This window comes from Anabrus simplex, chromosome 8, assembly GCF_040414725.1.
Source record: "Anabrus simplex isolate iqAnaSimp1 chromosome 8, ASM4041472v1, whole genome shotgun sequence".
In the NCBI taxonomy this organism is placed as follows: Eukaryota; Metazoa; Arthropoda; class Insecta; order Orthoptera; family Tettigoniidae; genus Anabrus; species Anabrus simplex.
The window spans coordinates 198,106,615-198,133,218 of NC_090272.1; the positions used below are offsets into that span (position 1 = coordinate 198,106,615).

Here is a 26,604-nt window from a genome sequence, read left to right on the forward strand (position 1 = left end):
GTAATATTATTATAGTGTTTGTTACAATCAGCTGTCAATCACTCTTGAAAGAGAACATATCTCAAATTTTAGAAGGGTATGATAATTATACTACAATCAGAAGAGATGTTATTAGTAAGTAGCACAATAGGAGATGGGTAGAAGGCTGAGTGGTTCAGATAGCAGAGCATTGGCTTTCTGAGTTAGTTTGTTGACAGTGGTATTCTAACCAAGGAATAAATGACCAGGTGATACCTTGAGTTCAAGCTGCCAAATTTCTTGGATTCAGCATCGCTAACATGGCAGAATCATACCAGAATACTTTGTAATAGGTAACTCCTGCCATTGGTATTCTCATTTGATTAAAATACAAAGTTCCTCATGGGCTAATAATGTTATTTGCTTTACGTCCAAAGAGTACAGCAAATATTCTTCAGCTTACCCACCTTAACACAGGGGACACAGGTCTACCACTATTGTAATGTTCTAACGTTAGCTACTAGGTTGTACAAACTTAAAAATAGATACATTTATTTCAACACTCTACATAACTTAAATTCTGGTATACATCCAGACAGGACAATAGGAGCTACAAAACACACTCTAAATCAATAAAATCTATTAAGTATGGAATTAATTCTCTGTCCCTGCCAATTTCCTCAATAGCCTTTTTGATCTCATGAAAGTACTGCATAATTAATAAATAAATAAATAAATAAATAAATAAATAAATAAATAAATAAATAAATAAATAAATAAATAAATAAATCAATCAATCAATCAATCTTAATGGATTGAAAGGTGTATGGCCATGGATCAGTGACCAAATGGCAGAAGAACTTTGAGAAGGCCTAATGAACCATAGATAAAAATTATTTTCTGTTATTGGTTATATTGGTCTACAAGGTTTGAGTGATGGTAAATATAGTTGATACAGGTTTCATAGTTGATGTATATTTACTTATATCTTTGTATTTTTCGTTTGTACTTAAAGTCTGTAAGGAACAATGGACTTTTTAAACATGCATAAATTGGCATATTTTACAAGCCTGTAGATCCACACAACTCTGATTGCAAGTTCAAATGATCATAACATATTATCACGCTGTATGTAGTTAAAGTAGGAGGAATGCTAGGGAAATAGGAGTTTTCAAATCTCACACTTGTTCATAAGTAACTGTCAGGTATGAAAGAAATACTCACTAACTTATAACAAAGAGTCATCATTTTCAAAAATTCTAGTATAAATTATAAATTTATATTTACATGTTTCGCAAAATATGAACTAAAAATGTAAAACTATCATTCATCAGCTCGAGGGTTGCTCCAAGCCTTTCGGAAACCAGAATTCTATTGGGATGCAATGACCAATTATCTTTTCCACAAGATAGTTGACAGACAATGCTAGAACAGTATTTGTGAGCTGTGTGGATAGTCCATCATTAATCGATTCCTCAATTACCTCCAAACTGCTTTTCTCTGTTCAAGTTGAGACCTGCCCTCATTCCAAACTTTGCGTGGTGTTTATCAACTCCACCTAAGTGTATTTCAGACACAGGTTGCCATCTAGGGACTTAATGTCTGTTGTGCTACATCGGCCCTTTGATAGGTGAATTCAGTAAAGTCTGACTGTCTATGGTATTGTTGCATAATACTGTATACAACTTTCTTCTCGATACACATCCTTGTGAGCACAAACCTCTTGTTTCAAGATCATTCAGAATAACTTCCAAGGCTCGACCTTTAGTTTCAGGTAACACTAAAATGATTAGCATCATCCCAATAATACAAACTGCAGCAAAGAACCAATAAACTCCATAATTGCCCAGCCAATTTGTGAAAGTGGTGAAGTATTTTGAAACAGCAAACGTCAGACTCCATGTGAAGGGTGCTGTTATTGAGATTGCTGTACTTCTGAACCGCGGTGAGAATATCTCTGTTTCTATAAGAACAGGAAGAGAGGCTAGGCCTACATTCAGAGCTATGACATACACTGATAAACATGCGACAGGAAGAACACCGAACTGTTGAACACCTTTCGTTTCAAAATAGAAATACGTGCTAATTAACATTAAACAGACTGTCATGATGCTATCAGATGTGATAAGAAGTACCTTACGTCCAACTCGATCGCACAAAATTACAGAGACAAAAGTCCCACATACCAACATGATGCCCACGATTATGGAGCATGTATGTGGTGACCACGTGCTGCCAACCGATTCAAAGATCAGCACAGTGTGCGTCAAGATGCCGTAGAAACCACACAGTTGCTGATTAGAGTTCAAGACTAACATAATGACCAATGCACGTCTGGCTACAGGAGAAGAGAAGAATTCCTTGTAGGATGCTGGTGTTGCGGCTTCTGAATTTGTGTCCCTGAGAGAAATTTTTATGTTATATAATTCTTGGGACACATCACATTGTTTGCCTCTCAGCCTCTGCAGAGCTTGGGTTGCTTGTTCATCCTTGCCATGTCGAAGTAAGTACACTGGAGTCTCTGGAAGCCAAAATAAGGCAAGCAGGAGTATTATAAGTGGTGCCAGAGATAGCCAAGCTACAGTGTAGAATGAGCAGTAAGCACCTAAAATGTATGAGCCACATATCCCAATGTTTCTAAGTAACATTAACATAACACCTAAAGCACCCCTCACTTCATCTTCAACCGTTTCACTCACGTAAACCGGGCAGAAGATGAACGTTCCTGCTAGAGTTAAACCCATGATGGCCCGAGAGATGTACAGTATCGTTGTGCAGCTGGCGAGGAGCAGTAGGACCACGCTAATCAAACCAGGTAATACTGTGAGATAGCCACACATCTTCCGACCGAACCTCTCACAGATATAGCGGTACAAGGGAGTGGTAACCATGGCAATGAGACACAGTAGCGATACCAGCCATGATGCATCGCTGCTAGAGATTGGCCCACATGGAAGAGGGGTGTCAGCCGATTGCAGCAAGGGCAGTGCTGAGGATGACCAGCCCATAGTCAAACCGAATGATAAGGCCAGACTATCCACTGAAACAAAATGTACAAAATTATAATGTACCGAGTCCAGGTTTATACTTAGTAGGATGATCAATAACATTAGTATTTAAGTTAATGCTCTTACAATATTTCCAAATATTGGACTGTGTCAGCTAATAGGATTACTAATGAAGGAAGATAATTCAAGTTATACTGCTTTCAGGATAACACCAAACATGCTCAAGTTTTATGTTGTGTGATGTTCTCTGAGTGCGATGCTTTAATCAAGAAGTATAAATAACCACCTAATCGATACTTTATTATTGCTTCAGGCAAAATTGAATACAAATTAACACTGACAGGACATGTTTCGACCACTTAGTGGTCCTCTTCAGCTGTATAAAGAAAAAATTGAGTAGAAAAATGTTAGGACAATAAGCACAAATAAAAGTTCTTTGGAGACTCCTTTGTTAAAAAATGGAGGTCATCAGAACAGGACACCTTGCCTCTCACTCTTGTTTGGAAAAGATGTTTATTCTGCGCTGTCTAGAGGGTCTGTCTTTGAGCGCGACCTGGTGAAGTAACGATGTGACAGCTGAAGAGGACCACTAAGTGGTCGAAACATGTCCTGTAAGTGTTAATTTACATTCAATTTTGCCTGAGGCAATAATAAAGTATCGATTAGGTGGTTATTTATACTTACTTCTTGATTATACTCATCGATACGGTCATGAAATGGACAACTTGTAATGCGGTGCTTTATTCACTGTAATATTCTATTTTTGTTTACTTACAAGGAAAACTTTACAGTTTGCTGTGTTACTCTCTTTTACTCCTTGAACTAGAAAACAACTCTCTCTTAACTGACTTGCCAATTGCATGTTATTTTGAGTTTATGCCATGTGAACAAAGACAAACTAGTGGAAAACTTGACATTTCGTGATAACCTTGCTTTACTTTGTCAGAAATAAACCAGCAACTGTTCTAATACAGCAGGGAGGTTTACTATATATATTTTTGTTGCTTTATTGGTGAAAATGTGCCCTCATTCATCACCAGACAACTTACTATATCTGGAGGTGTAGTTCTTTTGCCCAGGGATGTAACGTTAGGGCCTGCAGAACCTGGAATGCAAGTGGACCCGGGCCTTTAAGGGGCCCTGCAGACTTCTCTCAAATAAATAAAAATAATATATATCTAGCCTTATATCACTATGCACTGAAATGATCTGGCTGGTTTTGTAGAATCAGTTGATTTTTTTAAATCTGTACTTTGAGGAATTGCTACTTGAATGCACTTAGCGGCATTCTATTGTACCGAGTGTAACACAGACAGCACAGCACAGTACCTCAACACTATGACACACTCCTTGCAAAAGACTATCGCGTACTTTCAAGGAGGTATAGCACGATAGTATTTGCACGACCCAGGCCAGTAAGAACAGGGAAATTCCCAAAAGAAGGTCGTAGCAACACGTGGAAGATTACTAGGGCCCACCGAGGTCAAGTGGACTAAGAACAAACAAATTACAACTAAGTAAAATAAGTTACTACTGACTAAAATAAAACAACGATTTGAAGGAAATACAGAATTTAATTGGAAAAGAAATGTTTAAGTCTTTCATTAAAATAATTCTTTTGAAAAAATTAAGGATAAAATGCGGCGAGATCTCGTTTTTTTAAAAAGATAAAAGGTAAAGAAAACCCTTAAACAGACCTTGGGATCCCAGGACTACAGTTAATAAATTACAGTAAATTAATGCAGCAAAAGGTAAAACTTGACTGCAGCACGAGAGGAGAAAACGGTTCCTTATGAGACAATCACTGGTTATAGAAGAGTAAACTCCAAGCAATATCTCCTCAGAATAAGTTCCATCAAGGACAAACAGAGAAATTGAATTAATTCACAAATTAAGAATTAGCAAGAACGAAACGTGAAAGGAAATAAACATTAAACTCTAAACACGGGTCCCGCGGTTGACTCAGCAGTCTTCACAATCGTCCAAATCCATCAACATCATCTCCAAGACAACCCCAAATAATACTCACGACAGACAACGAGAGTCAGCTGTTAGCTCGTAACAGAGAGCTCCCATCACAGTAATGTTTACAAGTGTCGTCATATAAACCGGGTCACATGACCCAAGCAAATGGCTGCCCAATAACAACCGAGGAAGTCAAATGAACCGTTTTCTTCTCACTAACTAACCTTTTTCCAGAATGAACTGATAACTTACACAAAAATCGAAAACAATAAGAATTAACCCACCCATAATATAATGCTTGATAAATACTATTTAGATGCCACAGTCAATGAGTAACATCAATTTTTAGCAGTTACATCTCATTTGAATTTTAAGATGAAAAGTACAACATAACTCGTTTTGAAATAATTAATAGGCGTAAACATAGCCAACATTTTACATTAAAGAAACCCCACAGGACTTAAGTCATATCGTTAATATGAAGTGATGATTAGTATTATAGCATCATGTCGAAACATATTCAAATGTAAATGCATTGATTATAGAAGGACCATGCACAAAATAATTTTGAAGGTTTCCGCATCGAAGGTCCAATACAGTTCCACTTTCAGTTAACAAACATTTCTTCGGTCTAATCCAGACCCCAGATCAAGATTTAGGGTTATCAGCAATACTTACAGACTCGCCGAACATATAATACGAAAATAAGGTAAACCCAGACATGTTGCCTCTCGCCGGTTGACGAGGGATTTATCCAGTATCGAACACCATGACTCCTGCTTCTTCTTTACTAGATTTCAGTATATTTTTCACCAGCAGCGATGAGATCAAATCTTTTTTACGTCAACAAGCTTCAACAACGACTACAATAGTCAAAACAAAAACCGGTCGGCGTCATAGATATCCACGGAGGTCGTAGATCACGAGAACAAGTTGAGTACGGAGAATGCCGCTAGATGGCAGACCGATGCAGATAGCGGGTCTCACTCCATGATACGGCTCCCGTGAATCACGCAGTTTCCAAGAGATAGCGGGCACATGCAAAATCTAAGGTGATGTTCCATTACAATTAACGGGGCATGACGTTGTTGGGAAGTTGATTTTGATAGATGAGTCAATTCCCAGGTACTCAGATACCCTTAAACTCTTCAAATACTGTCAGAAGACTTACACCAAATTATAGAAAAATAATTCCAGCAATGAAAATAGATACCAAAATATCATATTTCAGTTAAAAAATGATACTTTGTTGATGTGTAGTGCACCTGTGATCACACTATGCACACGTTTTGCTGAACATTTAACTTTTGTCACACATTTATTGGTCACCGATGTATACTGCCAATAAGAAGTTGGTGTAGGAGCAATTGGTCAACTCAGTTTCAAATGAGCTCTCTCTCTGCACAAAGTTAATAATAGTTATCAGTTGTGTGGTTTGATATTTTTCAAACTTTATTTGAACAGGTTTTTTGTTTCTTTGTAATTGAATAAATTATTATAACCGAGACTTTGGTATCATGGGCAAAGTATAGTTCTGTAGTTACTGAAAAAACAAAACCAATTAAAGTTAAGTTTGAACATCTAAGTGGTCCATGGTTAGCAGTCCAGCAGTGAAACCATGGAGGCAGTCAAATCAAACCTATTAAACATTATTTTTGAATAATCATAACAAATATTCCCTTTGTTTATATAACTGGACAATGCATTGCATTTTTTCTACCTGCTGTGATTACATTTATATTAGTTACCTGTAGGTTTTTACATTTTATTTGAGGGGGGTGGGCTGATTTTTTTATTTTGGAAAGCGGGCCCATATTGCATTTGTTACAACTCTGCCTTTGCCATATTTGTATAGTAGTTTGAAGTTTCCATAGTTGAGAGTTAGGATAAAAGCAGGGAGGTGAGAAGAGTAAAGGAGTGGCTGCTTACCACTGCTAGCTTGTGGAGTAAGTGGACCCACTGCACAGGATGGGGAAGCCCTTGCGGCCACGCCCATTCGGCACAACCGTGCACTACTGAATGAATACGGCTGAAACTGTGTTTTTCTTCCTATTCAAGCTCATGGCACCTGATTATAATATACTACACCGTATACAAAATTGGAACATATAAAACTATACTTTTGACCAAACTAAAGCCGCTCAATGACCACAAATTGGCAAGAACAACCATTGCAATCACAGTCCAACTGTGAGCATCACTGTCCTTAGAACTGCATAACTTTAGTGAAATGCTGTCTAACTTTTGTTCCCTGCATCTTTTCATTTTGCACTCAGAATAAGTGTCATAGTTGATCACCTGAAATATCATTAAGCTGAATAATACACTCATTTGTAATTAAACTTCTTGATTTCAGTTCGTAAAATAAAGTTTTCATAGTTGTCGCATTCTTTTTTCATCCTAGCTTTCCTTCTTTGTGAATTTTTAATGATCATTCTTTTACATCTCAATGAAGCACTCATTTTCCCAATTATCAATTTCAATTTCTCTTCGTCCTTTCGACATTTTGCATGTTTAAAATTTTCTCCATTTTCCTCATCCGGGAATTGAACACCCTGAATAAACAAACAAGAACATTATTAGTTAAAATGGAGACTGCCAAACTATAACAGGAGTACATTGTGTTCAAAGCTCTTCTTGTAATAAAATAGGAAATGTTCTCGCCTTTAGCACATCAACAGTATTAATGGCAACGGAAGCCCCCTTTAGTACGATATTACTTCGCTCAACAGTGTCAACAACCCTGGATTGTGGTTCCTTCCTTTCCTGCAAATCATTAGTATTTAGAATGTCATCCAAACGGAACAATAAAGCATTTCCGCCACTATCGTAATTTAAGTCCTCAAGTGATAATTACCTTAGAGTCTGATGGCTGTAAGTAGTTGGGGTAGGCAGGGAACACATTCGGGAAGGCATTCTCTCTCAGTCTCAGCCGAATAAATATGTATATCACTTGGTCAGGGTTAAAGTGCTTTGTACAAATAACACTATGAGGTGTCCAGTTCTTCCTCTTAACTGCCTTCGTCTACAGCGCCCGATGGTCTGGGTTCTTAGGGAACCTACATCAATCTATATTTTAAACAATGACGTTCTCTCCATGAAAAAATAAACATGCGAGTCTACGTTTGATTGGAAAACTTACCGATGAAAAGCAATGCCGTGTTTTCTGTTCCTTTCACTTCTACTGTTGCGCGCACACACACACACACACACACACACACACACACACACACACACACACACACACACACACACACACACACACACACACACACACATGATAAGCAATGGTTACATTAGGTAACTTGTCACAGAAAACTCACTGGATGAATACAAACTTATGACCAGCAACTAGCTCACACTGCTCCCCAGCCGGCCGTGGTGCCAAACGATATGGCTGCCGCTTTCAAAGAGTGGTCTTGTTTAGCCTGCCTAAGGATCACTCCATTACTCTTCTCATCTCCCTGGATAAAAGAGTTAAATAAATCTCAGTGAAACGGCCATATGCTTAGGGTCGCAAAACTGTGAGCTTGCATTCGGGAGATGATGGGTTTGAATACCATTGTGAGCAGCCCTGAGGGTTTACCGTACTCACACCAGGCATAATCTGGGGCTTTAACTTAATTAAGGCCATGACCAGTACCATCCCAGTCTTATCCCTTTCCCATCCTTGCATTGCTCAAAACCTTCAATGTGTCACTCCAACATTAAACCACTAGCAAAAAAAAAAAAAAGAAAAAAGAAAAACCCACCCCTAGAACTGCTTTAGATTTATCTGTCAAAGGCTGCAATAATTTCCCACAATGCTCAGAATTAAAAAATACAGTGTGTGATAGCACACCATAGTCATAACTTAACCCCATCAAACATCAATACAAACCTGAAAGACTGATCTACATAATTTTGATAGAAATAAAAAAATCAATGGCCTATAATTATTTTGAATTAATCATAAAAAGTATTTTAATAATTTTTTTTAAATGATTACCTTTTCAATAAAAAGACTAAGAAGAACCATTTTTGATCTAATGCAAAATTTCTGATTTTTTTTCATGAATTTTATGCATGCATTATTTCCCTAACTTATGAGACATCCTGTTGGCTAGTTTCACTGTCCTTACTTTCACTACCTTAATTTTCATACGATATCACACAGTAATAACCATCACTGTCTGTACTGTCACACAACTCATCAATAATCAAGTGCTCTTCTCTTGTTTCCACACCTTGTTGTTGAGTTTTGTGTTATTGAGTCTGTTTCTTCAGCAGCTTGTCAACATGGTTTATGTAAAATTGTAATAAAACAAACCACTTTTGTATTAACTTTACTACAAGAATCGATTGAGATTTTGTATTTCTGAGAGTATTTGTGATAACTTATTATGATTTTCATGAAGGCTGGTAGTGAATTTTATAAGTGGAGAGCACACTGACCGAAGTAGTTGGTTTATAATTTCACGATCACTTCTGTATATATTAGGTAAGAGACACTTGTAGGAAAGACAATATTCTGTTTGATCAATTGTTGTAATAAAAGTTGATGTTGGGTTTCAAAATTTTTGCATCAAAAAGAAAAAAGGTGATTGGCATCACTAATCGACTCGTTCATTACAACGGCATATAGGCAACTCATTTAAATAGAATCTGAAATTTTTCTAGAGTGAGTACATGATTGAAACGGAGTCGAATGAGTGTGGTGATATGATGGCGTGTATATGTAGGCTTACCTCTAAAATACCATGGTTGGCTTCATATACTAGGTTGTATGTTGAAATAAAAACAACCTTTTAATTGGGTTGATTTTTCCCAGATTTCTGCCCATGCATGGTGAATAGTTTCTTCAATTACTGGGTGATAGACACTATACGGAACTGTTATATGATAAATTTGTCTTTTTCTGGATGCCGCATTTTTGGTGAGGAGGTCAACTTGTACATTTCCGGCTATATTGGAATGCCCAGGAATCCAGACTTATGTTATATTTTGGCCCCTTTGCTACAAATCATATAATAATTGTTTGATATTGAGAATATACCATTGACTGGATATGGTAGTAGCTTGTATACTTTTAAGAACATCCTGTGAATCAGTAAAAATAATGGCCTTAGCAACTTTACGTTGCTTCAAGTACAACAATGCTTATCTGATGGCAAATGCCTCAGCCGTAAAGCTGGAAGCCATCTTTATTAGGATAGGTTTGTGAAGAATTTTATGAGAAGGAATATAATAAAGCTCCTACTCCTGTTTTACTTTTGAACCATTGGTATAGATAATAAGGTCTTGCTCCTGCAAGGACAAACATACATGAATAGAATTGAAAATTGACCTCGTGTTTTGTTGAATATTGGTAATAATAGGACGGAGATATGATATGATGTGATGTGATATGATTGCGACGTGATATGATATGATATGATATGATATGATATGATATGATATGATATGATATGATATGATATGATATGATATGATATGATATGATATGATATGATATGATATGATATGATATGAGACCGGAGGAAGAACGAGGGGTGGAACTTCAGTAAACATCTCACCCACTTGCCAAAGAAGAAGGAACCTCGGTTGAGCACGGAAATAAGTGTATGATTATGGAATATAGAGGGAATAAGAAATGCAATACCCCACATATCACAGAAGACAATAGACAACACAGATGTTATGATACTGACAAAGACATTTCACATGGAACCTATGGAGCTGCAAGTTTACTATGGTATACACACGCTAGCGATACCGACAGAAGGAAGACCAGCAGGGGGAGTCACAATCTTCATAAAAGGGAAACTGGGAGATACCAAGCGAATCGTCAAGGAGGGAAACGTGGTCACAATAATCACATCAGAAATTACGATAATAGGAATTTATATTCAGCCAAATACACCTATAGAAAACATAATGGATAAAATATATATATAACCATAGAACAAACGAAAGCAGAACGGAACGTAATACTTGCCGGATATTTTAACTGCAGGATAGACAAAGTAAATACCAAAACATGCATCCTTCTCGAGATACTAGAAGAAGAAGGCTTCAGAATAGTGAACAAAAAAGAGACACCAACCTACTTTACACAGAATGGTCATAGTGCCATCGACCTACATTTTTTTAGAGGAGTACAACTACAATTATGTAAACAAGAAGGCCTATGGAACTCATCTGCAGCACCAATAAGGAAACACATACCTATAATGACAAGCCTATGCATGGAAATCCAACAAAATAGGGAGGAAGCAAAAAGACCAAGTATATATATCAGGAAAATACAACGGGAAACAATAGAAGATAATGAGGAAAATATCGGGAAAGCGAGAATCCTAATAGAAGAAGAATGACTAGAAGAAGCCCTAGAAACAGCCACCAAAGTAATAACAAAAGCTATAATAGTAAATGAAAGAAGACTCGCACAAGCCTGGTTTGACGAAGAGTGTTACAAGGAAAGGAAATCAACTCTGAAGGCCCTGAATGCAGCAAAATTGTATAGACGCCCAGAAGACCTAACAATATATGCAGAAAAAAGAAAAAATATAAAGAACTAATAAAAAAGAAAAAAGAAGAATATACAGAGAAAGAAGCCGAGGAATTGGAATCAGACCCATACAAAGCGCTGAAGAAGAAGATGTCAATCGCAACAGGAGAAATTCCTACGCAGAACTGGGAACATAATTTCTTGAATAAGGAAGGGCTGAAGCAAGCGTATGGCATAGAAACAGAAGAACCCACACATGCTCTGGAGCCAATAACAACATATGAAATTAGAAAAGCAATACAAGGAGGAAGAAACAAGAAATCAGCAGGACAGGACAAAATTTACATGGAACACTGACTCACTTGGCGAAATAGAAGAATTACGGAAAGACCTAATGAACAAATGTATACAGACTGGGAAAATACCAGAGGGATGGAACACAGCGACTCTAAAGATACTGTTCAAAGGAAAAGGGAACAGAACATCACTAGACTCATTTAGAGGAGTAGCACTAGAAAACGCATCCTTTAAAGTTTTCACGAAGATGCTAAATAAAAGATTACTAGAAGCCTTCAATGGACACATTCCAGAAAATCAATTGGGTTTTATGAAAGGCAGGAGCACGATCCTGGCAGTGAAATACCTAATAGATCAGGTAGAAGAAGCCTTGAGACACAAAGGAGGGAAATATCACGCAGTCTTTGTTGAAGGCGTTCGACTCAATCAACAGGAGAAAACTAATTGAGAAAATGAAACGGACAGTCGGTGAGAGAGACCCCACTAGTGAGAATAATTGAAGCATGTCTACAGAGGAACATAATCCGAATTAACAACAACGTAGAAATTTCTGAAGACATAATACAGACAAACGGAGTTAAGCAAGAGAATCCCATGAGTCCCACACTTTTCAACATTTACACAGCAGATGTGAACCGCATAGTAGAGGAAGGATCAAAAGCAGAGCTGATACTATACACAGACGACATGGTGATTGGAGCGAAAGAAAAGGATGTGCAAAGGGCAGTCCACAGACTAGAGATCTGGGCAGAGGAAAACAGCCTACAGATAAATGAAGTAATTTTTGTGTTTGCTAGTTGCTTTACGTCAAACAGACAGATAGGTCTTATGGCGACGATGGGACAGGAAAGGCCTAGGAATGGGAAGGAAGCGGCTATGGCCTTAATTAAGGTAGAGTCCCAGCATTATCCTGGTGTGAAAATGGGAAACTACGGAAAACCATTTTCAGGGCTGCCGACAGTGGGGTTCGAACCAACTATCTCCCGGATGCGAGCTCACAGCTGCGTGCTCCTAACCGCACGGCCAACTCGCCCGGTAAATGAAGAAAAGACAGTACAAATGATCTTCAGAAAAGGTGGGAAATCAACACCCAGAGATAACATAACATTACACCAAAAGCCATTACAAAAGGTACGAAATTACAAATACTGTTTTTGGGAATAACACTATAGAAAACGGCGGCGTCCTTTGGTATGCATATTCAAGAAAGAACGGCAGCAGCAATCAGAGCCCCATACAGCATCCAAAACCTATCAAACCTATCAATTAGCACGGCGATGTGACTTTTCTCAAGACGACAGTAGCGCCAGTGATAACATATGGAATTGAGATCGTGTGGGAAAAGCTGAAGATCTGAGACTTGATGAGAAAATAAAAGCAATGTTCATGAAGAGGATTACCCGAGTTGGAAAGACAGCGCCATCCCGGATGGCATACGAAATGATGCGGGGGACGTATTTCATAGAAGACATACGATCACAATTGTACATTATACCTAGGAAGGCCATAAGCGGTCATTTTGACCGTTTCACTTCCTTAATACGGAAAACTATATTCTGCTCACTGCTTGCTCGCTTCCTGTGCTATATTTACAAGTGGTGCGATAGGAGCGCATGATGTAACAATATTATGCCTCTAGCAGTCGTCGCGAGTGGACGAGTTAGTGGCTGTCCCGTGTAGTTTAGTGCGTAATAATGGCTCGGCAGCAAAAACTGACATACGATCACAATTCTACCTACAATCAACGGAAGCAAGCAGGGCAATAGTAAACATTAGGGAAAGGAAGAAAAGTGAATTGACCTCAACGTCTACTCCCCCTGTGGGTGGGGGCGGTAGAATAACACCCACGGTATCCCCTACCTGTCGTAAAAGGCGACTACATAACAATCAAGATAAGACAAAGGATAATAAAGGAGCAAGCTGTCGCAACCATGTAAAACTACTTCTGCATCCTACCCTGTCAGCATGTCTGATGAAATTATTACTACAAGCTGACGTTTCTAACATTTAAAGTGCTGAGTGCCAATCTCCTACTGACCTATTTATGCTATCTACTCCACTATTTACATTCCAAGTTCGTACATCATATACTACCTCGTATTTCACTCAGACATTGCTTTTTTACTGCACATAAGAACTTATTCAGACCGCTGTCGCTTCTCCACTGTTTCGCTACCCATATAATAATTTTCTGCTCATCTTTTTGTCTACACATTTTCTGTTGCTTAGTATTTAGAAATTTTGCTCTTAGTTTCACTGTTCCTACACAATCACAAAGTAAATGTCAATCATCATTCTTAGCCTTGCATAGTATGCACTGAGAGTTCTCTTTGCTTCTGATCCATCCTTTATTTCTATGCAACCCCATCAACCACCATAATAACCCACCCTTTACTCTTCCATCTCCAAATCTTATATTTAAGTTGGAGATCTGGTAGACCTTATAGAATAAGCTGAGCGGGGGCCTTTCTCTACATTCTTCCAAACAATTCTGCATCTGAATGCCCTTAATTCTCATTGTCAGGGCCCTCTGCATTCTGCTATTGTTCCCCTCCCATCCCTCTCGCCAGATATATCCCATACCCAATTCCTCAACATAACTTTTGATTTTGCTAACCAACTCTCGTCATACATTCCTTCCAGTTCATATCTATATACTTCCTGCATCAGAAAACCGCCGCCTCCCCGTCTTAGTCTGGACCAATAATTTAATGCCCTTTTAACACAGTTTAACTCGATAAACTCTCCGCATAATATCAAATAATATATAAATTCAATAAGGCTGTTATGAGGCTATCACAATGTACAGCCAATGTGAGGGCATTAATTTTATGCGGAGAGTTTATTGAGTTAAACTGTGTTAAAAGGGTATTAAATTATTGGTCCAGACTAAGACGGGGAGGCGGCGGTTTTCTGATGCAGGAAGTATATAGATATGAACTGGAAGGAATGTATGACGAGAGTTGGTTAGCAAAATCAAAAGTTATGTTGAGGAATTGGGTATGGGATATATCTGGCGAGAGGGATGGGAGGGGAACAATAGCAGAATGCAGAGGGCCCTGACAATGAGAATTAAGGGCATTCAGATGCAGAATTGTTTGGAAGAATGTAGAGAAAGGCCCCCGCTCAGCTTATTCTATAAGGTCTACCAGATCTCCAACTTAAATATAAGATTTGGAGATGGAAGAGTAAAGGGTGGGTTATTATGGTGGTTGATGGGGTTGCATAGAAATAAAGGATGGATCAGAAGCAAAGAGAAATCTCAGTGCATACTATGCAAGGCTAAGAATGATGATTGATATTTACTTTGTGATTGTGTAGGAACAGTGAAACTAAGAGCAAAATTTCTAAATACTAAGCAACAGAAAATGTGTAGACAAAAAGATGAGCAGAAAATTATTATATGGGTAGCGAAACAGTGGAGAAGCGACAGCGGTCTGAATAAGTTCTTATGTGCAGTAAAAAAGCAATGTCTGAGAGAAATACGAGGTAGTATATGATGTAAGAACTTGGAATGTAAATAGTGGAGTAGATAGCATAAATAGGTCAGTAGGAGATTGGCACTCAGCACTTTAAATGTTAGGAACGTCAGCTTGTAGTAATAATTTCATTAGACATGCTGACAGGGTAGGATGCAGAAGTAGGTTTAGGCCTACATGGTTGCGACAGCTTGCTCCTTTATTATCCTTTGTATACATCTATCTTATCCGACCTCCCTTGCAGTGGCGGTTTCTGGTATAATGCAATGGAGCAATGAACCTCCAGTTTACATCAAATTTCATTCAACTACTTAATATTCATAACTCCCTTATCAATCTCGAAGCTCTTGCTTTCAATTCATGTGAACTGCGGACGTTCCGTGGCTGGATACTTGTCTGGAATGAACCCCTTTCGAAGGCGCTCTCTACATCCGTACCTGGGCGAAGGGAGTGGCGTGGTGCGGGGGGACATCGGCCGGCATGTAGACAAGACCAGGATATCGCAGAAACAGATATCCGTGGTTTACGCATGCGCAGTATGCCACTGTCTCTAGTCGTGTTGTCAGGGGTGTTGGGGCAAGGTAGACTGATCTTGTGTTGGGGCATGTGCCTGCCATCTGTTGCCCTTACAGGAATTCAACTACGTAGCAGAAAATAGTGCACATAATTAGCGCTAGTGTTGAAGAGCATCATTGCTGCCAGCAGTCACATTAAACTGCCAAATTCCAATTGATGTATTTTCCCAAATTTTGCCTTCTTTGGAATAATTACTTTTTGGAGAGAACATTAACTTAAAAATCACCGAGGCAAAGAGTAGCGGGAATGTAATACTAAAGAAAGCGCTAATTGCCTAGCCACAGGAGTTCTTAAAATTAAGTTATACCAACATTGCGAACATACATGACTAAAGTTTTCTCTATTTTTCAAGTGTGATGCTAGTGTTTACAACAGTTTGCAATAGTTGTCATAATTCGTAATATTATTGTACGCTGTGCAAGCGTGTGAGTGTTTTTCTGCACTGTTATGCCGTTCAGAAACTTAATTTTTAGGACATAAAGAAGTTACAATATTTTCTCCGTGTGTGTATTTTTCTGCACTGTAGTTGCGTCCATAAGTTTTGTTCCCGGGAAAGGTAAGGAGCTACATAATGAGTTTGAACAGTGATATGGTACTTAAGAAGACAACCTTTCCTTCTCTCTCTCTCTCTCTCTCTCTCTCTCTCTCTCTCTCTCTCTCTCTCTCTCTCACCGAGCTCGATAGCTGCAGTCGCTTAAGTGCGGCCAGTATCCAGTATTCGGGAGATAGTAGGTTCGAACCCCACTGTCGGCAGCCCTGAAAATGGTTTTCCGTAGTTTCCCATTTTCACACCAGGAAAATGCTGGGGCTGTACCTTAATTAAGGTCACGGCCGCTTCCTTCCCACTCCTAGCCCTTCCCTGTCCCATCGTCGCCATAAGACCTATCTGTGTCGGTGCGACGTAAAGCAACTAGCAATAAAAATCTCTCTCTCTCTCTCTCTCTCTCTCTCTCTCTCTCTCTCTTGAGCGTAAACGTAAGATTAAGATTAACGTTGCCGGACGCCCAATGCCTGATCTGGATATAACGAGGCATCCTAAAAGTAAAAGTAATGAAATCGTGCGTACATTCAGATTGGATTTATATCGTATAAAATAATCGAGTGGATCTGTGGGTGCGAAATTACTAACATGTTGATTTGTTTTCCTTTTTTTATTATTCATGAGTGATGAAAGCGAAGGGACTTGGACCAAAGTCGGAGTGGTAGATATAGGATATCTGTCCAAAAATAATAATAAACACAGAAGTTCTAAATCTCATATGCTTGCCCAGTTACAATTCGATCTCCTGGGAAGACACGATAACCGTCAGTAATTTGACTGTGCTTACAGGCAGTCTGTGGAAAGAGACAACGACCATGTACGGAAAATTCGTTATGTGCTGTGTAAAGTATGTGGCGCGTTTGAGATGGCATTGCGCGGGCATGACGAAACAAGTGATTCATCGAATCCTGGCATATTTCGAGGCCTCGTCAATTTTAATTCTGAAATTGACGTTGCATTAAGAGACCATCTGTCCAAAGCTACTGTTTTCAAAGGCACCTCGAAAGACATTCAGAATGATTTGCTTTCGTGCATGTATGAAATCTGTCGTGAAAAAAAATCACCACAGCGCACTCCATTTCAGTAATCGCAGATGAGACCACCGATATATCAACTACAGCACAATTTGTTATCGTTCTTCCCAACGGTAAGCCAGTTGAAAGATTCTGGGGTTTCCTCTACCCTCTAGTCATGATGCTAAGACAATAGCAGAGTGTTTAAAATTTTCTTTGAGCGAAGTTGTGGATAATAGAGATAAGTTGATTTCACACGGTTACGATGGAGCAAATGTAATGAGTGGTCACCATTCAGGGTGCAAGTTCTCATCAGGGAAGATTTTAGGCATGCACATTATGTGCACCGTTATGCCCATTCTCTGAACTTAGTCATGGCACAGGTGACAGGGGGGAGAGGAGATATTGAGGGGGGGTATTTCCTTTTGTTGAACCCCCAGTGACGAAAGTCACGCGCCGCCACTGCTCCCTTGGACAATTCTTGTTCTTTTTAGACCCCGACGGTATTACGTATGGAGGCCTAGGGAGTCTTTCATTTTCATGCCCTTCGTGGCCTTGTCTTTCTTTGGCCGATACCTTCATTTTTCCATGTGTCGGACCCCTTCCATTTTTATTCTCGGATTAGTGTTACATAGAGGGTGGTTGCCTAGCTGTACTTCCTCTTAAAATAATAATCACCACCACCACCACCACCTCGACTTCTACGCCTCACCAGCGGCGACGGACGATAGATGGACTAGAGAGTGCAACACGCAGCGCCACGTGATAACACGACCCTCCATACACGGGTTTCACTATGTCCATAGGATATGCCTAAATAAAAAGTTCCATGAGCCAGACGAAAATTGTAAGTGTACTCTGTGCGTACAGAAGTGTAGTAGATATCACATCATAAGATGCACGAAAAGAACCAGGACAATTACAGACTATATCAAAGACTGAAATGTGAAATTTAATTAATGCTCGAACTTAAGTGTACATTTCTCTATTAAATTAAATTAAATAGGGCGGAATACTGATGTAATTATTTGAGGTTTGTAGTATGTTATGACACAGGGCAATGAGTAGGTGGGAAGGGATCAACATTGTTTCGATAAGGGATTATCATTTCACATGCAGTTAATAAGGCTGGTAGTTTCACAATAGATTTATGTCGTCCTTGAAAATATTCAGACAGAAGCTTCAATTTAGGAAGTAATCTGTATTGAACTACAGAAATGTCCGGCTCCATGACTAAATGGTTAGCGTGTTGGCCTTTGGTCACAGGGGTCCCGGGTTCGATTCCCGGCAGGGTCGAGAATTTTAACCATTATTGGTTAATTTCCCTGGCACGGGGGCTGGGTGTATATGTTGTCTTCATCATGATTTCATTCTCATCACGACGCGCAGGTCGCCTACGGGAGTCAAATCAAAAGACCTGCACCTGGCGAGCTGAACCCGTCCTGGGATCTCCCGGCACTAAAAGCCATACGCCATTTCATTTCATTTTCAACTACAGAAATCTTTTGAACCTGGAATTTTTGTGAAGGAAATTTCTTATAAGGTGCAAGGGCAATTCTCCTGTTTCCACTAAGAGTGCATTAGTTGGAGTTGTTTTCAGAGCTTCAATACTAAGTTGTAAGGCAAATGCCCATATATTTATGAACCGTTGGAAGTGGAATGGAAAGTTTGGGGTACTATGGATATAAGGTAGATTATTAAAATCAATCAAAAGAATTTATGTTGACAATTGGGCTTCAGTGAGAATTTATGGTAGAATTTCTTGGTTCAGGGTACTTACAGGGGTTAGAAAGGTTGTAATCTTTCACCTCTGCTGTTCGTAGTTTACATGAATCATCTGCTGAAAGGTATAAAATGGCAGGGAGGGATTCAGTTAGGTGGAAATGTAGGAAGCAGTCTAGCCTATGCCGACGACTTGGTCTTAATGGCAAATTGTGCCGAAAGCCTGCAGTCTAATATCTTGAAACTTGAAAATAGGTGCATGAGTATGGTATGAAAATTAGCCTTTCGAAGACTAAATTGATGTCAGTAGGTAACAAATTCAACAGAATTGAATGTCAGATTGGTGATACAAAGCTAGAACAGGTAGATCATTTCAAGTATTTAGGTTGTGTGTTCTCGCAGGATGGTAATAGCCTATAGTAAGTGAGACTGAATCAAGGTGTAGTAAAGCTAATGCAGTGAGCTCGCAGTTGCGATCAACAGTATTCTGTAAGAAGGAAGTCAGCTCCCAGGCGAAACTATCTTTACATCGGTCTGTTTTCAGACCAACTTTGCTTTACGGGAGCGAAAGTTGGGTGGACTCAGGATATCTTATTCATAAGTTGGAAGTAACAGACATGCAAGTAGCGAGAATGATTGCTGGTACAAACAGGTGGGAACGATGGCAGGAGGGTGCTCGGAATGAGGAGATACAGGCTAATTTAGGAATGAACTCGACAGATGAAGCTGTACACATAAACAGGCTTCGGTGGTGGGGTCATATGAGGCGAATGGAGGAGGATATCTTACCTAGGAGAATAGTGGTCTCTGTTATGGAGGGTAAGAGAAGTAGAGGGAGACCAAGACGACGATGGTTAGACACAGTTTCTAACGATTTAAAGATAAGAGGTATGGAACCAAATGAGGCCACAGCACTAGTTGCAAATAGAGGATTGTGGCGACGTTTAGTAAATTCACAGAGGCTTGCAGACTGAATGCTGAAAGACATACAAGTCTATAATGATAATGTATGTATGTATGTATGTTCAAAAGTGGAGGGGGAATTGCCCCCTCCCTCATAATCACCGCCACTGGTACGCGATCCTAAATGGTAGGCTTACAGTTCTGATTACATCACATTCGCTCTAAATGTTCAGAAAGAGATGTTTCAGGCTGCTCTCTGAATTTTCATAAACTAATGACTTTAAACTTACAGCAAAGAAAGAAATTAAGGTTTGCAAATCTGAGGAATGCGCTGATATTTACAGTCCATTTCTAACCATGTTGACGCACTCGGATGATGAAATATGCAAGGGACCTTGCATGTCTGTTTTCACTGTCTGCGCGGTCTGACTTACATCTAGACGTTATCACTGTAGATAATTTGAGTGAAATGAATCAAAACCAGTATTGCCAACACTGTAAGCGTGAAATCCGCTAATTGACTGGGCCAGAGCCATCTACAGTTAAAGCCGGAAGGTACGCTTGGCAACGCTGCGTCTATCTGTCAAGCGGAGGCCGAAAGAAAAGGGGGCGTGTCCGATTTTGAAAGACTTCCCCCATATTCACTATATTTAAAGCAACAGGATGATTGATAAATGCACACTCTTCGTAAAATGGTACTAAGAAACCTACACATCAGCAAATGCATTCACTGAAGTTAGAAATACACATTTTATATGAATAAAAACAAAACACTTCAAGAACAGTACTCAGAAGCTCAATTATTGTGGAGCGATGACAGCTTCCTCCACTTAGTGTTTTTATCCTCACTGCTTTCAGCACTTATTTAACACGACATTGGAAAATGTAGACAATAAACAATATATCGCACCGTTATTGTGACGCACACAATGACGGGTATTCAAACCAGAACTATTAATAGCCATCCCTTCCTAAAACAGCTCAGGATAGAAGGAACAGAGATTCTTTATAATTTTCGCAACCCAGGTGGTCTTCGTATACCACTGTTCTGCAGACACACACAACACAATGATGGCACTACTAACCCACCTCTGAAGTTCTTCAAAATAGGGATCACCTGTTTCATTACTCTGCAGCAGACTTAAACAAGTGTCACAGCTTATCCTTCTGGATATTGTCCTTAGTGTATACCCAGAAATGTAAAGCATATTACCCCTGACATCTCAAAATGCCCACCAAAATATTCACATGATAAAAGTGAGTCTAACTTGTTTATTACGTCCCTATTGAGACCCATAACATCTGTCTCGATGGAATCAGACATTTCTAATTGGCTACAGCCAAACCTCACTTTTCCATGCCATCATCACCACCGCTACTCTAGAACACCCTTAATTCTAATTTTCATCTCGCTTTCTAGGACTTGAGGTGAGTAACATTTTAGTTACAACCAATAAGCTGTAAGTACTGACTATACTTTGAAACTTTCTTGGCAGTAAATAATTTGATTTCACAGTTCCAAACGAAACTTTTTGAGTAGCGCCTAACTCTTCTTCCTTTCAGTGATAATAATAATAATAATAATAATAATAATAATAATAATAATAATAATAATAATAATGTTATTTGCTTTACGTCCCACTAACTACTTTTATGGTTTTTGGAGACGCCGAGGTGCCAGAATTTAGTCCCTCGGGAGTTATTTTACGTGCCAGTAAATCTACCGACACGAGGCTGACGTATTTAAGCACCTTCGAATACTACCGGACTGAGCCAGGATCAAACCTGCCAAGTTGAGGTCAGAAGGCCAGCGCTGAGCCACTCAACTCAGCTCTTTTAGTGTAAAGTTCGAATTGTTCCCTTAAAAATATGATGCAAGACAAAGAATGTGCTTTCACTGCTTACCTCACGATACTCTTATGAGATTGTGAAGCATAGATTTATTTGTACACATTTAACACTAACACTAGAAGAAGTGGTTTCTGTATAATTTAATAAATATGCATTTAGTTGAGACCACTTTGATATTTTACCACCTGCTAAACATGTCATTTATTTTACCAACACCTGATAGCTTAACATATACAGTTCAGTGACATATCTTGGTGAATTTTGAGTAAATGGGTTACATTTAGCATATCGTCCATCTTGTGGTTTACCCTTCTCTACATTTCCAGGCTCCTACCTTCAGGATCTTTTCTTTTAACACTTTTCGATGACAAATATTTTTGGCAAATTTGGGAAAATAATTGGACATGCATCAGAGAGAAGATCATTCGGTTTAGGTGGTAGTGTAGTTACGTTGACTTTACTATCACAAATTTTATCCCGTGTTGAAAAACTTTCGTGTGTGGCATGTTTTATGCATACGACTGAATCCTTCCCAGGTTCCCAATTATCCCGTTTAAAATGACAAATCCATATTTGTTTTAAATCCTCGCCTGAAGGAAAACTAAACGAGGGAACAAAACCTTTTTTAATGTTATAGCTGTTACGATACATGGAAACACAACATTTTCTGGGCATCTGCAAATTCACGAAACATTTTATTAATAAGCCAAATTCAGTCCGCACCTTCACAAGTAATAACGTTATTGATTTAAGGTCCCACTAACTACTTCTACGGTTTTGGGGAGACGCCGAGATGCCGGAATTTTGTTCCGGAGGAGTTCTTTAACGTGCCAGTAAATCTACCGACACGAGGCTGACGTGTTGAGCACCTGCAAAGACCACCGGACTCAGCTGGGCTTAGAAAGCCAGTTCTACAGTCCAAGCTACTCAGCCCTGCTTAGCCCTCAAATTATTTCAATAATAGGCTCTACGTGTGCTTATTTTATCACTTATCTTGGTATATATACTCAAACCTATCTCCGTGAAAAATTAAACGAAACACGAGACGTTCACTAGACATCAACATACACGGATAGATCCCGCGCTTTCACCTTGGCCTCCATTGGACGTTGCCAAACTTACAAGACTCCGGCTTGTAACTGTAGTCGGCTATGAACTGGGCCATTTCCGCTAGAAATCCTCTAGAATTTTCACACTTATTTCAATTTAATTATAGATAAATAACGTCCATTTAAACTTAAAAAACAGAATGCATGCACAACACATTGATGAAAGTCATTATAATACTAAATATTAAAGTTATGGCGCCTGTGGTGCTGCAGGAGGAAGACTCAGCCCCGCAGACACACCAGAGAATAACTGAACTAATATACACACTCACAAAGGAAAACACATCTCATCCAGTAAAAATCTACACTTGCTAATTACATGAGATGATTTACAGGCTCGGCCAAACACAACTGAGAAACAAGAGTAGTGGTACTTCCATCAGGGACAAGGTGCATTCTAATTTGACCCACTTATTTGATTCGGTGGTATTTATGCCATAAATGTGTGACATTTCATTTACATTTTACAACGCCACTAGAAAATTCTCTGACACATCAAAATACCGGTAGCCGCTAAATGGATTTTTTTCGCCGCTAGAAGGATTTAGAATTCGCCATATTTAGCGGGAAATCCGCTAGGTTGGCAACACTGATCAAAACGTAGAAAATATCGCTCCTGCTTTATTAAGATGTGTCCGTGCTCATCGTTCCTCTTTTCTGAGACTGAATAAACATTATTCTCACAGATATTTTCTTATTATCCAACGGGTTAACTCGAAAATCATTTAAGGATGTAGCGTAGGATTTTCATGGCATATATTGACTGTCCTTTAACACATTATCAATATCGTTTTGAATGCCACAGTATACCGCAACATTTACTAGCAGTCTAAAATATACAAACAAGTTCTACATAGAAATCGGCAGTAATTTAAAACCTCTACGTTTTGTTTCTCATGACGATGTGAAAATGAAGACTTTCAGAATAAAATCATAATCCAGGAGGAAGCAACGAACAACACGAATAACTATAAGTCGGATTTTTGAAGGGTTAAAAGTGTTCATTTTGCAGTCTATGTCGTACTCTGTCGGCATGTAAAAGATCTCTGGTATCACATTTGGTACCTGCCCGATAAAATGAATTATAGGCTAAACTGTCGTAGGCCATCCCATCTAGTAGAGAAAAAGGAACATCGTAATTGACACATAGGCGGCCCAAGTGGTTTCATATAAAATTGCCTGCGTACCGTAGCTGATACCACCCGGAAGGCTGAGGCTCGAATCCCAGTGTATCCTGGGTTGAAATGTTCATCTCAAGAATAAAGGGAGGTAGCAATTATCACATTGAAAGTTTTTTCCCAGATATAGTTTTAGTCGAACACATTTTCAAAAAGTAAATATTACGATTTAAATTTATTATTATTATTATTATTATTATTGTTATTATTATTATTATTATTATTATTATTATTATTATTATTATTATTATTATTATTGCCCGCCTCCGTGGTGTAGTGGTTAGTGCCATGAAATTTGAAAAGTGATACGAGGGCTGGAACGGGGTCCACTCAGCCTCGAGAGGTCGACTGAGTAGAGTTGAGGGGCGGGGGGGGGGGCGGAGCGGGTAGATTCCCTCCTCAGCCATCTTCCAAGTGGTTTTCCGTGGTTTCCCACTTCTCCTCCAGTTAAATGCCGGGATGGCACCTAACTTAAGGCCACGGCCGCTTCCTTCCCTCTTCCTTGTCTATATCTTCCAAACTTCCCATCCTCCTACAAGGCCCCTGTTCAGCATAGCGGGTGAGGCCGTTTGGGCGAGGTACTGGTACTCCTTCCCAGTTGTTAATAATAATAATAATAATAATAACAATAATAATAATAATAATAATGGGAACCTCCTAGCTCAGGCGGCAGCGCGCCGGCACCATCACCGCGGGGTTTCGTGGTTCAAATCCCGGTCACTCCATGTGACATTTGTGCTGGACAAAGCGGAGGCGGGACAGGTTTTTCTCCGGGTACTCCGGTTTTCCCTGTCATCATTCATTCCAGCAACACTCTCCAATATCATTTCATATCATCTGTCAGTCATTAATCATAGCCCCAGAGGAGTGCGACAGGCTTCAGCAGTCGACACATTTCCTATCCTCGCCGCTAGATGGGGGCTTCATTCATTCCATCCCCGACCCCGTCGAATGACTGGAAACAGGCTGTAGATTTTCATTTTTCATTATTATTATTATTATTATTATTATTATTATTATTATTATTATTATTATTATTATTATTATTATTATTATTATTATTATTATTCTAGTGATCGCGGTATCGGTTACAGGTTATTTGAATGAACACCACTTGGGAGACTTTCGTGTCTAATTCAATGTTTTGGACTCGTCAAATCGCGCTGTAGTCAGTGTTCGATCAGCACTCCTAACGGTTCGACTTCAATTACAATCAGAGGTGTTTTACCAAGCTTGGGAATCTAATTACCAATCTTCAAACCGGCAACATCACGCAGGTTGTATCTCTGGGACATTAGACGAATTAAATTGCGCTGGCCAGATGAGTAATGCAAGGGGTCCCCCTTATCATGTACACTGTTCAACCTCGCTATAGACCATATCATAACGACCTTCGTGAGCACAACAGCCTCCAGCATGATTTCCAGTTCCTTCCGGATCAAGACCCAATAACTGTAATGGGTTTCACTGACGTCATTATTGTTGGAAGAAATGATAAATCGCCGTTAACTATTCGCCAGTAGCGACATAGTGCAGTTTAAAGAAAATGGTCTGGAAATTAACATCGAAAGGAACAATGAAAAAGTGTCAAACAAGGCTGTCTGATTGATAAAAGCTTTAGTTTCCCCTGGTGATGAAATAATCTATCTAAAAAAAGAAACCACTTTTCCTTTTGCGAAAATCAATTAATCTTAAAGATGTCTCCCGGTCATGGCCATCCATCAACGGCTGTTAATTTCAGATAACAACCAGCCATAAGACAAGGCCTGCACGGTTGCTAGGTAACATTGTCTGACCATCCATACCTTACATCACTGCCTGCACGGTTGCTAGGTAACATTGTCTGACCATCCGTACCTTACATCACTGCCTGCACGGTTGCTAGGTAACATTGTCTGATCATCCATCCATACCTTACACCACTGCCTGCACGGTTGCTAGGTAACATTGTCTGGCCACCCATCCATACCTTACACCACTGCCTGCATGGTTGCTAGGTAACATTGTCTGGCCATCCATCCATACCTTGCATCACTGCCTGCACGGTTGCTAGGTAACATTGTCTGATCATCCATCCATACCTTACACCAATGCCTGCACGGTTGCTAGGTAACATTGTCTGACCATCCATCCGTACCTTACATCACTGTCTACACGGTTGCTAGGTAACATTGTCTGATCATCCATACCTTAGATCACAGCCTGCACAGTTGCTAGGTAACATTGTCTGATCATCCATCCACACCTTACATCACTGCCTGCACGGTTGCTAGGTAACATTGTCAGATCATCCATCCATACCTTGCATCACTGCCTGCACAGTTGCTAGGTAATATTGTCTGATCATCCATCCATACCTTACATCACTGTCTGCACGGTTGCTAGGTAACATTGTCTGATCATCCATCCATACCTTACATCACTGCCTGCACAGTTGCTAGGTAACATTGTCTGACCATCCATCCATACCTTAGATCACAGCCTGCACAGTTGCTAGGTAACATTGTCTGATCA

General features: G+C 39.4%; 1 protein-coding gene across 2 annotated transcripts in view; it reads right to left on the reverse strand.

Moving 5' to 3' along the window:
- Window positions 1-483: 483 nt before the first annotated feature.
- The window catches only part of LOC136879408 (facilitated trehalose transporter Tret1), a 39,774-nt gene continuing 13,653 nt past the window's right edge, over window positions 484-26,604 (reverse strand). The window contains exons 2-3 of one of the 2 annotated variants that reach the window (XM_067153225.2): window positions 2,658-2,998; window positions 484-2,479 (exon numbers count right to left, since the gene is read on the reverse strand). In XM_067153225.2, coding sequence (XP_067009326.1) covers window positions 2,414-2,479; window positions 2,658-2,998 — 407 coding nt within the window. In that variant the 3' untranslated portion in view covers window positions 484-2,413. Of the gene's footprint in view, window positions 2,999-26,604 lie in introns of both variants that reach the window. The other variant, XM_067153224.2, reaches the window with a different exon arrangement.